General features: G+C 34.8%; 1 protein-coding gene across 1 annotated transcript; it reads left to right on the top strand.

Moving 5' to 3' along the window:
• Positions 1-431: 431 nt before the first annotated feature.
• On the top strand, positions 432-13,249 carry GXYLT1 (glucoside xylosyltransferase 1). Its single transcript, XM_010282448.1, has 6 exons — positions 432-599; positions 1,567-1,692; positions 2,553-2,804; positions 10,585-10,708; positions 10,997-11,169; positions 12,729-13,249. Exons 1-6 carry the CDS (start codon positions 435-437, stop codon positions 12,888-12,890), a joined length of 1,002 nt encoding a protein of 333 aa, XP_010280750.1. The 5' UTR covers positions 432-434; the 3' UTR covers positions 12,891-13,249.
• The last annotated feature ends 613 nt before the right edge of the window (positions 13,250-13,862 follow it).

Raw genomic sequence — 13,862 nt, 5'->3', positions numbered from 1 at the left:
GGGAAAGAGGAGAAAATGGGATCATGTATAGACCTAATGTGCTGTCAGCCTTTTTTCACATTTCGATATAACTTCACGTAATCTTTCTTTTAACATAGCTATTTTGATGGAATTCCTTGCTAGTAATAGATGGTAAGATTACTAAGAAAATAAATGTTTGTTTAGTTTCTGTATAGCTCTTCCATACCTTGTTTTTCCCTCATAGGCTGGATGGTGGGAGTGAATATGAGAATAGTTCAGATTAAACGTAAGCCTACATACGAGGTGTAATGCTGTAGTTTGCATGTTCTGTTTGAGTTATCGTTTGCTGGTTTAAATATGATAAAGGATATTTTGTTAAATTACATGCTGCAGTAAATAGTAGAGCCTTTCTTTTAAGACTGTTCTAGAAATAATGTCAAATGAAAAAATATTTTTGTGTCAGATATGACTATATGAAAACACATCCATCTGAGAAAATGCATCTAGCAGTGGTTGCCTGTGGTGAAAGACTGGAGGAGACTGTTACTATGTTGAGATCAGCCATTATTTTCAGCATCAAACCTCTCCAGTTTCATATTTTTGCTGAGGACCAATTGCATGAGAGTTTCAGAGACATAGTAAGTACCCAAATAATTTATATAATCAATTCGTAGTACAATTTGAGTAATATATAGCAATTTCTCTGCTTCTTGGGTAGTAGTTGTTGGACATAGTGGCAGAAATGCAAAGGCAAGTCTTTCATAATGTTGGATAGGGATTTTTCATTTTTCCTGGAAAAAAAAATGCCAGTTGTTGATACCAAAGCTTTTCATAGACACAGACCAAAACTTCCTGATTTGTCACCTTGAATCTGTTAAATGCAAACCTGATGTTCTGAACACAAACCAGTTATTTTGTGTGAGTTTGTTTAAAAGTTGGTTTTACAAGAGGAAATAGAGAACTGTCCTTTTCTGTCCCTGTGCTTACAGTATGAGTCAGCCTTACATTGTCTAAACAAAGTGAAACATCAGTCTTTGGTAGATATGGTTATGTTTCATTTTAGTAAATTCCAGTTAATTAATATAACATTATGACTAGAGTAGCAGTATTAGAACCTGACTAGTATACAACTGTGAAGGGTTTTGCTATTTTTGTGCTTAAAATGTCATACTAACTATGACATTAGTATGTTATGTATACTAATATATATACACTAATGTCATACGAACAGCAACTGTGGCAAAAGTTGGGTAAGGTTATTTTAAATTGAGAAAGACTTCATTTGGTATTTCTCCTGTGGAAACTAGTTGAGGTGGAAAAGTTTTATTGGATGTATTTACTTTTTGTAAATACTAACTTATTTTAATTGCTCTTACTTTTGTATGTGAGCTGATATGATGTGTTTTCTTCTTAATGGCCTGCAGGTGCCACTTTATGTTCAAGTATTTTGAGTAGTTGACAGATTCTTGTAGTTCAGTAAATATTTCTGTTATGGAAGAGAGGTGTTGCAGTTGTGTTAAATTATCAATTTGAATGGGGGATTGATTTCTTTTATGTAATAGAATTGAACTGAAGTAATTTTTGTGATCTCTTCTTTTCACATAGCTTGATGACTTCCCCTATGAAGGAAAAGTTAATTACACATTATATCCAATAACGTTTCCAACCGAGAGTGCAGCAGAATGGAAGAAATTGTTTAAACCATGTGCTTCACAAAGGCTATTCTTGCCAGTAAGTTATTCTGTAATAGGACAATACAGAAGTCTGTTTATGAAGAATCAAGCTGTCCTTGTTAATCTAATTTCTGTTTATTTAGTTTCAAATTAAGAACTACTACTACTCCTAAAAGTTACTTTTATGACATCCTAAAAAACCCTCTGAATTTAACCTTCTTCTGTGGCACTAACACACTATGGAAAAAAAAGTCCTGTTCTCACTTGCTGCATTATGGCACAGTATCCTCAGAAAGGGGTGTGTGTGTGTGTGTATATATATACACACCATCCTCTCAGAGGTAAAGTTTCCTGCATGTGTGGGTCTGAGAAGTGTTAGAGATAATGAAGCAGGAAATTGTTACCAGAAAGAAATTGAAGCAAGACTATTGTTACCAGAGTGTTTTGTGCAGCCTTTTCTTTGTTCATGTAAGACACTTCAAAAATCATACTTCAGACTAGGTGAATTGTAGCAGTGGCAGCTGTCTCCCAAATACTGTCTCTTCTGGGGCTCCCTTACACCTCTCCCTTGTTTGATTAGATGCGTAGGAAAGCAAGGGAACAGGAGGAAGATAGGAGTAATGTTTCACCTGGCCTGCAACCTACTCCTGAGGAGGCCCAGGGTATAAAATGTAGACTGCGTGCCTCTGCATTCCTATTCTATATAAAACCTCTGCTTCACTCTACAAAAATTCTCAAAATGAGAGAAGAGGGAGTGATGACAAATTTATTGACTGGAAACTGTCAGTCTAAAGTAAATGTATTTGCATATGACAAAAATGTATTTAAACTTTATTGGGTAATTACAGCAACTTCTGTTTTATGAAGTGAATCTCAATAAAACTTGTAAGTTTGGTTTTAAATTTCTTTCCCTCACAGTTAATCCTCAAAAATGTGGATTCACTACTGTATGTTGATACTGATATCCTGTTTTTGAGACCTGTTGATGATATTTGGTCTTTTCTGGGAAAGTTTAACTCCACACAAATTGCTGCAATGGCACCGGAACATGAAGAGCCTCGTATTGGGTGGTATAATCGCTTTGCTAGACATCCCTATTACGGAGTAACTGGAATAAATTCTGGAGTCATGTTAATGAATATGACACGTATCAGAAGAAAGTATTTCAAGGTACGTGTGTTGCTTTTGTTGCATTTTCTGTGGTTTTATATCTTTTAATTCTAATCCTGTTTCAAATTCATGTGGGACAGTATTTTTCAAAATATTTTTCTTGTAGTCAGAATAATGCTCTAAAAATATGCTGTGTTTAAAATGGTATCTAACTTGTGTTTTTTAAATGTCGTTCATTCTAAGACTTGGAATTCCTGAATTTTAAGTGTGCCTGTTTGTTTTAATTTTAGTTAAGTTCTCAGAGATCCTGTGACTCGTTCCAGTCTGCTGTAAATTACACCTGTCAGTAGATATTCTGGTATTTTTTCTTCACTGTAGAGATCCCAGAAAACAGTTAATGTATACTGTAAACTAACTTTAAAAATGTGTGTAGTAGTATGACCAGGAGGTGGTGCTAAAACATTTAGTAAGTTATTTTAACTGTACAGTTTCCAAATTTTGATCTTTTACATTGTAACCAGGTGATTATCACCTTAAGTATCTTTTGATTTACTTTGAGGTCATAGGTTTTTGTAGAGAAGTAGGTTGATCATGAAAGTACTTTCTAAAGCGGTGCATGCAGCAGCAGCAATGGTCACTGCTTCATAGGTGGGAAGTTTTTTCTTACATACTTGAAACACAAGTACAAAAGCAGGGCTACGTGATTATGCTAGGGGAAAAAGTACTTCTCTGTTTTGATTAGGGAAAAACAATCATGCAGTCAAAAACTATTGGAAAATGCACCTATAAGAGGGGCAATATAAACTTGCAGTAGTCACTACTTCTCCTACATTTCCAATTTAAGAAAAATTTAGCTTTCATCTTAACATTCTTGCTACGTATTTTTGTTGTGGAGATACAGAGCGCTTAGGAAAAACGGAGAATGGATTATCAGTTGTAGCTAAGTAGAAAGTTGTAGTAGCTACAGTACATAGTTGTGGTTTCCCCAAGAAGAAAACTCCTCTGTGTATGTCAGTGGAATCTTGCATTGTCTACTTTGTTGTTTGTTTGTTTTCCTGATTATAGGATCTGGAGAAATGAAAATATTGAAAAGTATAACAAGAAAAATATGGGACTGAAAACTGTGTGTATCTTAACCTCTAACAATGCATTTCTGTGTAGTGAATTATTTTTAGTGTGGTAAACTCTGAGATAAGATCGGTCTTTTATTCATACTGTGCCAGAATTCTGGTTGGGCTTCTCAGTACAATTTAGGTTATCAATTTGTTGGAAACTTTATGCATTTTTACTAAAAGCAGAGTTAGAATTTTCAAAAGTATACAGATTATGTAGGATGCTGAAATTGTCTTTCAAATTAACTGCAGTTTTCTGGAGGACAATATAAAGTCCTTTCTCTTTAACATCTAAAGCTGGTGGTTTCTTAAAGTGTAAGTCCATATATACAGAATTAAGTAGGTGAAATCATTCATGAATATTTTGAAATTCAAAATGGAATATTACTGCTTTCCCTTGGTACTAGAGGGCTAGAATATTTTCCAGGTCCGGAAAATATCTGCTACATATTCCTGTTGTTGCCATGTTGTATATCTATTATGCAAGGAAACATGTCAGATTGCTAAACCAAAACCAGCCTTGGAGGAAGTTATTTCTTTAATAATCACTGTTCATTATGGGGGTGAGTATCTGTGATTTATAATGCCTCAGCTGTAAGGCAAGGAACAAATCCATACGCTTTTCTTGTGATCCTGCTGGCAAACTTCAGTATACCTAACATGATACACAGTTTCTGGCTAAGTGGGCCACTGGACTTCTTTCTGCAGTGAGGAAGATTGTGTGTCATAACTGATATGGGGAATCAGAATGAAAAAAAGTCTTAAATTGTCGTGAAAACATTCATCTTAATGCTCTTTCTCAGATTGTTCGGTATGTACTGTACTAAGCAAGTCTGCTTGATGAATTGCAGGCTTAGCATTCATACAGTTAAGGGAAGGCAACTGAGACTGGAGTGAGCTACCCAGTGCTGTGCAAGTATACTATATACTCAGAATTACAAAAAGGCATTTGAGAAAGGGAAGCAGAAACAGAGCAAAGCTTCCCAATAGCAAAGCACATGATTCGAAGCCCTTTTTGATGGCTTCAGCTAACAAAAATAAAATATGCAATCAACCCATTCCCCTGCTCCACTTTAGTAATTTTAAATGTTAGGAATATAGCATTTTCTGCCCTTAATGATTAGTCATCATGCTTTGGCATCCTTTCCAAGGCTTTACTGTCATTTCAGACTTAGACTTCCCCTTTGGTGTTTGCATATATACTTCTGGCCCTTGCTTTCACATGTCTTGTGAACTTGCATACTTGTCCAGGAATGCTTGTGTGCACACTGTGGCTATTCCTCAAACATTTGAGACTAGTGGTGCACATAAATAAATATTCTTTCACTTCTGCTTGATAGTAAGAAGCAAAAAAGAAACAAAAAAGACAGTCTGTTCTGTATACCTGGGTGTGGGATGTTTTTTTGTGTGCAACTTTTAACATGGTTGATGAGAACTTCTTTCATTAAATTCTTTTTTATTCCATTCCTACACCTTTTTTCCCCCTGCTTCCATCATCCTCTACATCTTTACTGGAGTCTTAGTCTGATTATCTTGAGCAATAAACACAGATAGAATGTTTGGATACATGGTGTTTTGACATACATGGATTTTCTGTTTCAGCTGAAGCATTTTGAAATGCCCTCTTTGGATACCCTCTGAGGCCCTTGTATAACAAATTCTGAGCATCTAGGTGTTTTGCCTCTGTCTTGGGATGTTTCTGGCAAGTGTAATGTTTGTTATTTGTTCAAGGTTAAATTTGTAGAGATAGATATTTTTTCCAGTGTTACTGGCTTGCTAAGACTGTGTGCTAGACCTTGTTGCCAGTGGCCAACATACTTTGCAGCGGACACTTTTTGGTACTGGAAGTCTCAGAATTGTTTCTGACTGGAGACTGCCTCATGATTTCTAACCCATGCTGCTGACTTAGTCCTTCCACCTACTGGACACGCTGGAGAAGTGTCCTGTAGTATCAGGCTTGTGGTAGCATCCTCATCCCAGTCAGAACAGTCTGAGGATGTCTAATCAGAGAGCTTCTAGGTTACCTCAAACTTAGGAATGATAGTGCTTCATTGTTCTCCTCTCATATCATAGCTAGATAGTGCAGCCTGGCTAATGACTAAACAGGAAGTGAGTTTCTCATATACAATATTGATTATTGACATCTTGGCTTAGCGAGCACTCAGCAGGGGAACCATTTAATTTATGCTCCCCTAGTACCTAGAGTGTGATCCCACAAGCTTGAGGAGCATCACAGAGCCCTAAGATGCACAAGCCCTGTTATCTCTGCTGTTCGTGGAGACTTGCAGAAACTTTTTCGTCTTCAGGTTCCTTGAATATCTTAAAAGGATGATTGGTCAGTGTGAAAAATTGCAAGCCTCACAGCAAAACTTGGAAAAGGATTTAGTGTAGTTGAGACTATACATGGTAGGCCTGAGAGAGTGTATGGCTTCCCTTGTTGCTGATGGCAAAGTCTGAAAACGTCAGACCCAGAGGTAAACCAAATTCAGGGCTGGAGACTATCCTAATGCCTCTTGCCAGCAACACTGCAGATGCTGTTGGACCTTACAGGTACTGTCCCATGTCGTGTCCCATTAACTATTGCAGTCAAATACAGTAGAACTAGAAAATGCTTCATTATCTTATAGGAAGGTCTGAATTTGTTCATATATTCATTCAGGAGACTCAACAAATTCATCAAGGAGTATATAAATTCTGGGTATTTTAGTGTCTCTTAAAAGCTGCCTGTAGATCTTTTTGTATGGCTGTCTAATGGCTAAGAGCACTTGTCTAAGCAGTGGAAGTTTTGGATCAGGGTATTTAAAACTGTGTGTTCTTTGTCTATTGTAGTTTCTTCTGCCCAAAATTACAGGCTGAGCTGCTTGAGGCCTTTAAGCATCTTTCTTCTGTTGTCACATTGATTAGTAAGAGTCAGGAGGAACTAGAAGATGAATAAATAAAAAGAAGTGGAAACTTTAGCCAATGGTTACAGTGCTCACCTGGGTAGCAGAAAACCTGCAGTTCCATGTATTGAGCCAGGATTAAGTCTTTTATCCTTGTATTTATTCAAGCCTCAATGTTCTCAGGACTGTCAGGTCTGTTAATTTCAGACAAGCATTCTAGCTATTTGGCTATTTATGGTACCTAATGGAAGCTGTCACTGCTGGTCCTGTTTTACCTGTCTTGTGCATTTTGAGACTCTGTGCATATATACATATATATGCACAGGTGTATACATATGAACAGATACATATGCATGCATATATATGTTATTGAATATAGTGTGGTCATTAGTACATAACTGGACATAAGACTAGAACTGGTAATGAAGCTTCTGACTGATAGTGCCTGCCTGTTGGCTTTGCTAAGCAGCAATTAGAAAATGGGAATGTAAAACATGCAACAGTATTTAGGAGATGAAAGAAGTAATTGTAGGTGACTTTATCTACATGTATGTGAATATAAAAAACTTTTAAACGCGAAGAGATGTAGCAAATACTGCAGATACGGTGTTTTAACAAAAGTCCTAGACCAGTGAGGCTTTGTGAATAGAGAACAATGACTTTTATCAAATTTATTAAGAAACTCAGTTGTTGTGATGCCTGAGACGTGGGCGGTCATGGAAAGGAATGAGCTGCTAGAAAATCAAACAGGCCCCAGACAAAATAACTTGAGGTAGTGTGTGCAAACCAGAGGTTCATGGGTATGCTTTAGACCAAAAAAGATCAAAGTTCAGAGAGTTTCTGTGACCTAAGCCATTATATGCTTTGTTTTTTTACCATTCAGTATTGCTTAAGGCTATAGTTCCAAGAAATATGGTCAGCCTGTGCAAAAGCTAATTGCTTCAAAAAGGAAGGTTCCCATCTCTTACCAGCTCTTTTCCCTGCCTTTCTTATTTACTTTGTCCTAGCCTCTGGTGTTTGGTCCCTTCTATGATTCAATTAAATTTGGTAACAGTAGAAAAAAGAAATCCTTCTGTAGGGTTAGTGAAGTAAATCAGCACACAGAAACATCTAATAAGTGTTAGCACTACTCTGTTAATGCAAAAACAGGAGAGTCATGTAACCAGAAGGAAGAGGGCTTGCTCTCATTTGGCATTAAGGAAATTTAAATTGGTCAACTGTTTGTGGGACACAGCTGCAGTTTCTTTAGATATTGCTGTATGATTTGAGTATTTTTCCTCAGCTTTATATTTTCCTACTAGATTTAAGAGAGGTAATACTAGGTTGCTACAAGCTAAATGTGACAGCTCATGTAAGTCTGACTTCTGCCTTGGCTAGGCAGAAGTCTTCTGGGACAAAAATCAGTAATAACAAACTAATTAAAGCACAGCACCTAAACCATAAAAACATTTAGGAGAATGTCTTATTGTCCTTATGTATATTTTGTTCTTACACATTTTCTTCCACTCAAAAAAACCTGGAATTTTGATACATCATCTGTATCAACTTGATGGCATCACAGAAATGCCCACTACCATTGTGGATTTTATTCTTCAACCTCTTTAACCTTCTTTGCAACTTGTTGAATATTGGAGATGAGGTTTATATTCTGGAAATCCTTTACTTATCACAGAGTTATTTTTTCTCATACTTACTTGAGTAAAAGCAATTCTTTCATAAATTTTGATTTAACTTGAACATTCTACTTCTCACACTGTTTGACCTCACTACAAGTTACAGTAGAATTTTAAAGAAGGAGGTTGTATAACTATTCAAATAGTCTCTCTTGCTCTGTGTTTCCTACACTGGTTTCATTTATACATCAGTATTAATAAATTAATATATAATTATTTTTATTTATGCAAAGGTTATTGAAATACTACAGTTTCCAATACTTAACTCTGATAGCGTTATTTGTCAAGTAGTATTGCTTCTAGATGTCTGGCAATGTGCTATATGCTGTTACCTGCTTTACATCTCCTTGGGATATACTCTGGATTTCACTGCTATTAAAACTATACAAGTTAAATGAAAATTATAAGAAATAATTACTTTAACAATTTAAAATATTTCTATGGGTTGCTCCAAAACTTTATTTGCTACTGTATATTCTTATCATGATTATCCTGGTATCAGTGAGCTAATTTAATTCTGTTTTTAATTCTTAGTGCTGAGTCTTATGTTTAAACCTTAGGTCAATATCCTATGGATGACGAAGTTCAGGTGAGGGCGTAATCTTTATCCACTGTGATTTAGTCTGATGGATTTGCTGTTTGGAAGGTTTTAGCTTGGTGTTAAGCCTGTGTTTTCTTCTGTTTAATCACATTGCACTGAGCCTAATGATAATTCTTGCTAGAGAAGAATTCTCTTGTGCATTTCTTATGCCTGCTTTCATCGAATACTTGCAAGCAATCATAGTCATAAATTTTTTAGGACAGAAGGGACTGCAATATTCCGTTTGGCTTCTTATATAATATAAGCTATAGATCTTTTTTGTATTAATTCTTGTCTGAAATCTGATGAGTATTTCTTTTTTTAGTCTTCGATTCTGAAAGCCCTTCAGATTTGATAGCTGAAATGATTTGAGGAAAGACTAAAAACTGAACTGCATTATTTTTGCACTTTCTAGTTTGTCAGTGGAAAGCTTCGAGCAGAAAGTCTTTGATACTATAATTCTAAAACTGAATATTTTGCTCCTGGTAATCTCTTCTGTTTTTTAACATGGTGTTTCTGCATACAGATTCCAAACCATACTTGAGTTCCAATTTAATTTTTTATTTTTGGCAACTTGATTAAAAAGAGTCAAGGATTCAGTCCTGTCCTTGTTCAGGAAATTTCTCTCTTTGGGACTTAGTGTTATTCCATCCTCACTCTCCCAACTCAAGTAGAAGGTACGGAGTGAGCAGCCTTGTTCCTTTTCTGTTCTAGTAGAGCTTAAATGTGGTGTAAAGATAAGAAATTAGCTCTAGAATATATAACCTGTTATACTGCAGATGGTAACCCCTTTGGTAACATGGAGTTCAGTGTAGGCCGGCTTACTCCCAAGTAGCACGTCCTCAGCCAAACCTGTAGAAGAATTCCTTCTCCTTTGAGGTGATTTTGCTAAATCAAGAATTTGAGAAGTAACAGCTGTTGGTTTAGAGTCTTACTGCCTTTTGCTGGTGAAAACTTGTGCCTTTGTTGTGGAAGTTCAAGTTCAGTAACTAAAAATTTAGTTAATGAAAATTCTTTTTAAAACCTTTGACGGATTTCTGTAATTTTGAACACTGCTTTGTAGCCAATATTTTTTAGCTGTATGTGTTTGGAAGTATTTAATAATTAATTTTATATTGATCTGTTTTGAAATTTTTGAAGGTAACTTTAAAACCTCTGTGATAAAGACAGAGAACTTGCATGAGGTGTAGATATTTAAATTGTGCCCATCTACTTGCATGCATCACTTAAATGCAGTTTTTGTGCTAGATCCTTCTGGTGTATTAAAAAAACCCCTTGCTATTTCTTAGAACTCTTGGTTTAAGATGTTTGAGAGAAATCTTGAAGACAAAAATTTAACATCACAGTTAAATAGAAGTAGGAGCTGCGTATAATTTTCTTTATCATAAGATAATAATTGACAAATAAACAATATTGGAAGTGCCCATAACTATTTTCCTTAGATGTGCTGATTTGTTTAAAAGGAAGAAATCATCTATCCTTTTGACATTTGTGACTTTGAAAAGCAAATTGCTACGATTCCATAAGGCACTTCCTCCTTTATAGGTATAATTATCCTGAATGTGTGTTGTTTTGCTTTGTTTTGTTTAATAGAATGATATGACACCAGTCAGGCTACAGTGGGCAGAAATTCTTATGCCACTGCTGAAAAAGTACAAGTTGAACATAACATGGGGTGATCAGGATCTATTGAACATTATGTTTTTTCACAATCCAGGTAAGTCCACATTGATTCTAACATGACAAAGTTGATTGTTTTCTATGATGTTCAAAATTCCAAGAAAATACTCTTTTAGCAGACTTTTCAATGAAGTTATTCAATGGACTTTTCATTACTTTTGTTTTCTGAAAGTGTTTTAGAGGCAGTGTTAGAGCTTGCTAGAGTGTAATTAGCTGTTAGGTTTCAAAACAACTATACTGAAGTTTATAAAGCAGCCTTGAGAAGATTAATGTATTTCTTGAAACAATTTTGGTACTTAATCCAGAGTTTCATTTTTCTGCACAGAAAGTCTTTATGTTTTTCCTTGCCAATGGAATTATCGGCCTGACCACTGCATCTATGGAAGCAATTGTAAGGAAGCTGAAGAAGAAGGTGTATTTATTCTTCATGGAAACAGAGGTGTTTACCATGATGATAAACAACCAACTTTTAGGGCTGTCTATGAAGCAATAAAAAATGTAAGTGTTTTCAGCATTGTACTTGTGCAAAGTTATTTTGTATTATTGTATTTTTATCTACAGTGCTGCATGTATTTTGGAGGTTATGTGTTACAAAGTAATTTTTTTTTCTTTTTTAAGTAATATTAAGTATTTCACCAATTTTTCGTTTACTGCTTGGATACAATTCCGGTGTATTCCTTTTGTGACAAGCATCTTTTGAAACATTGTGTAGATGATGGCTAGGTTAGGATTCTAAAATATTGCCTATAGTTGTCAATCTTTATTTAAAAGGCTTTATTCTTATTCCTTTAATAAATACATCTAGTAAATGGTTTCTGTGAGCATTTGGAGATCACCAGAAGGCTTCATTTTTCTGGAGATTCTAAAATGCAGACAAAACCCTCTGCTTCTTCCCAAGGCTTGTGTGTGTTTACTGCAACATTTTAACATGTAACTGTAGCTAGATTTGGATTGTAGAAAATATTTTTTTTACACTGTTGTGACCTTTTCTAGAAATTCAGTGTATTAACATGTTGCTGTTCCTTTAAGTACTAAGCACAGTGACTTTTCATTCTGCAAATAAGTCATCTAATAAACTATTTATCACTACATCAGTATACTCACTGAAGAGCTGTAAAATTTAGCACTGATGCACATTTTAATGTAGCAGGCTATTGTGTGTGTATAACCTTCCAAAATCAATAGTATATTTTAATGGTGCTTTATTACATGTTGTCATATGGATATAAAAATGAAGAAAAGTACTTTTGGGGGTCTGAGAATACATTGCAGGGAAAGTGAATGTGTTTCCATAAAAATACGATTTCTTTGTTTCCTTTGAGCATTGTCAAAAACCGAAGAAAAAATTATTTCTTTTTATTTATGATCCCATTTGGTTTATGAATATGTCAGAGAAAGTATGTAAAACACTGCTGATTCAGTGGTAATAAGATGAACAAAATAATGTTACTTTGAAATGCTGTTTTAGCTTATCATTTGTTTATAAAAAATATTGCACAGTTGCATTAATGACTTCTTTATTTCATGTCCATGTTAAACATAGTATGTGTTTGACCATCATTCAGTTTAATGAAACTTCAGTAGTACCACTTTTCATACTGTTGCTTCATTGTAATTTGGTAAGCATTGTATTCCTTAAAAGTTATATGTCATTCAAGAAAGTCACTGTTCAATAAAAAAGCAGAAATCATTTTAGATCTGTAAATTTTCAATTTAATAAGGTAATTTTAAATTACTTCCTTGCCTGTCTGGATGTGTTCATTGTTTATTTAAAAAAAAAAATCATGCTTGTTAAGCTTATTGAAAGTGTTAAGAGAATATTTCTGTAATTTAGAAGTGTTTTTCTAATATTGTATTCAGAAGCTCTGAGTTCTTTAATAAAACCATTTAAAAAACAAGTAAAAACAACAACCCCCCCCAAAACAAGTAAACATTTAATAAACCTATAGAAAGCAAATACTATGTTCAGAGGCATTTTTATAAAACGCTTTAGTAATTCTGAATAATGACGCACTTCCATATTGACCTTAAATCTCCTTTTCTTAACCTTTTTACAGTATTCCTTTGGAGGTGATCTTGTTCGTTCCCTGTTGCAGCCCCTGGAACTGGAATTAAGGAAAACCATGCATACATACTGTGGAAGAGTATACAAAGTGTTCATAAAGCAGCTAACGAAAAGCATAAGAGACTTGTATGCCAGAGGATCAAAGGGAAGGTGATTTTTACTCCAAGCTGTTAAATCAAGAGACTGAATCAACATACTTGTCAAAAGGTGCAAAAATTCTAATATGGCTTGAATTAGCTCTTAATGTGCCCAGATAAAAGTTTACTAGCATACATAAAAATGAAGAAAATATTCATGTAATGAAGAAGAGGAACTTTTTTATGCAAAGGTGATTTTTTTTCTGTTTTGAAAAATTTAATCACTGCTAACATTTATCTTGGATCCAATGATTTGGGTGTTACTGGCTTCTGTGGTCCGTAATTTTAGTCTACATAATTCAGTTATCTAATGATGAAATGAACAAGGAAGAAATGAAGATGGCTTTATTTGGGAGTGTACCTCATATATTGTCTAAAATTCTGTAAAACTGTGAATGTAGCAATAACTGAGTCAGCAGCACTAATCTCACTTTGAAGGTGTGAGCCTTTATGTAAACAAAGTTGTTTACAAGTGCAGAAAATACTCTGTTTTCAAAGAAATGTGATATAATCATTGACAATCTGTATGTGCCTTTATATGTTCATCTCTTAAATATTGAAGTACTGTTTTGACAATCTTGTTTTAATTATCTTAGATGTCAACTGCACACTACAATTACAATTTTTTGGGAAACTCATAACTAGTATGTGATACTAGTTTTCTCTGTAGATAAAGAGACTTCTTAATATCCAGCATTTTTTTAACATTATTGAGCCATCATGGCCAAAAGATAGAACAGAGTTGAGGGTTTTTTTAGAAAAAATTGATTTTGAAGTTGTCTGTCTTAAAATACTTTTTAAAAATTACATGGTTTTGCAGCTTTATAGGGCATTTTGGAAGTAGAAAAAACCAAACAGTGGAAAGCTGTTGCTGTTATGTTCCCTTCCTAAGAATTATTACCTAATGATTATTATAAAGTATTTAGTACCTAAACGTGAAGAGCTGTATAAGAGTTCTGATGCTTCATCAGACTCTATATTAGATGAGT

This window comes from Phaethon lepturus, unplaced genomic scaffold, assembly GCF_000687285.1.
Source record: "Phaethon lepturus isolate BGI_N335 unplaced genomic scaffold, ASM68728v1 scaffold23062, whole genome shotgun sequence".
Classification (NCBI taxonomy): domain Eukaryota; kingdom Metazoa; phylum Chordata; class Aves; order Phaethontiformes; family Phaethontidae; genus Phaethon; species Phaethon lepturus.
This window is presented reverse-complemented; position numbering and strand designations above follow the sequence as displayed.

Coding starts and splice junctions, on each gene's coding strand:
- GXYLT1 (XM_010282448.1), top strand. CDS start 435: ATGAAAACACATCCATCTGAGAAAATGCATCTAGCAGTGGTTGCCTGT. Junction 600..1,566: donor ATGAGAGTTTCAGAGACATA/GTAAGTACCCAA, acceptor CTTTTCACATAG/CTTGATGACTTCCCCTATGA. Junction 10,709..10,996: donor TATGTTTTTTCACAATCCAG/GTAAGTCCACAT, acceptor TTTTCTGCACAG/AAAGTCTTTATGTTTTTCCT.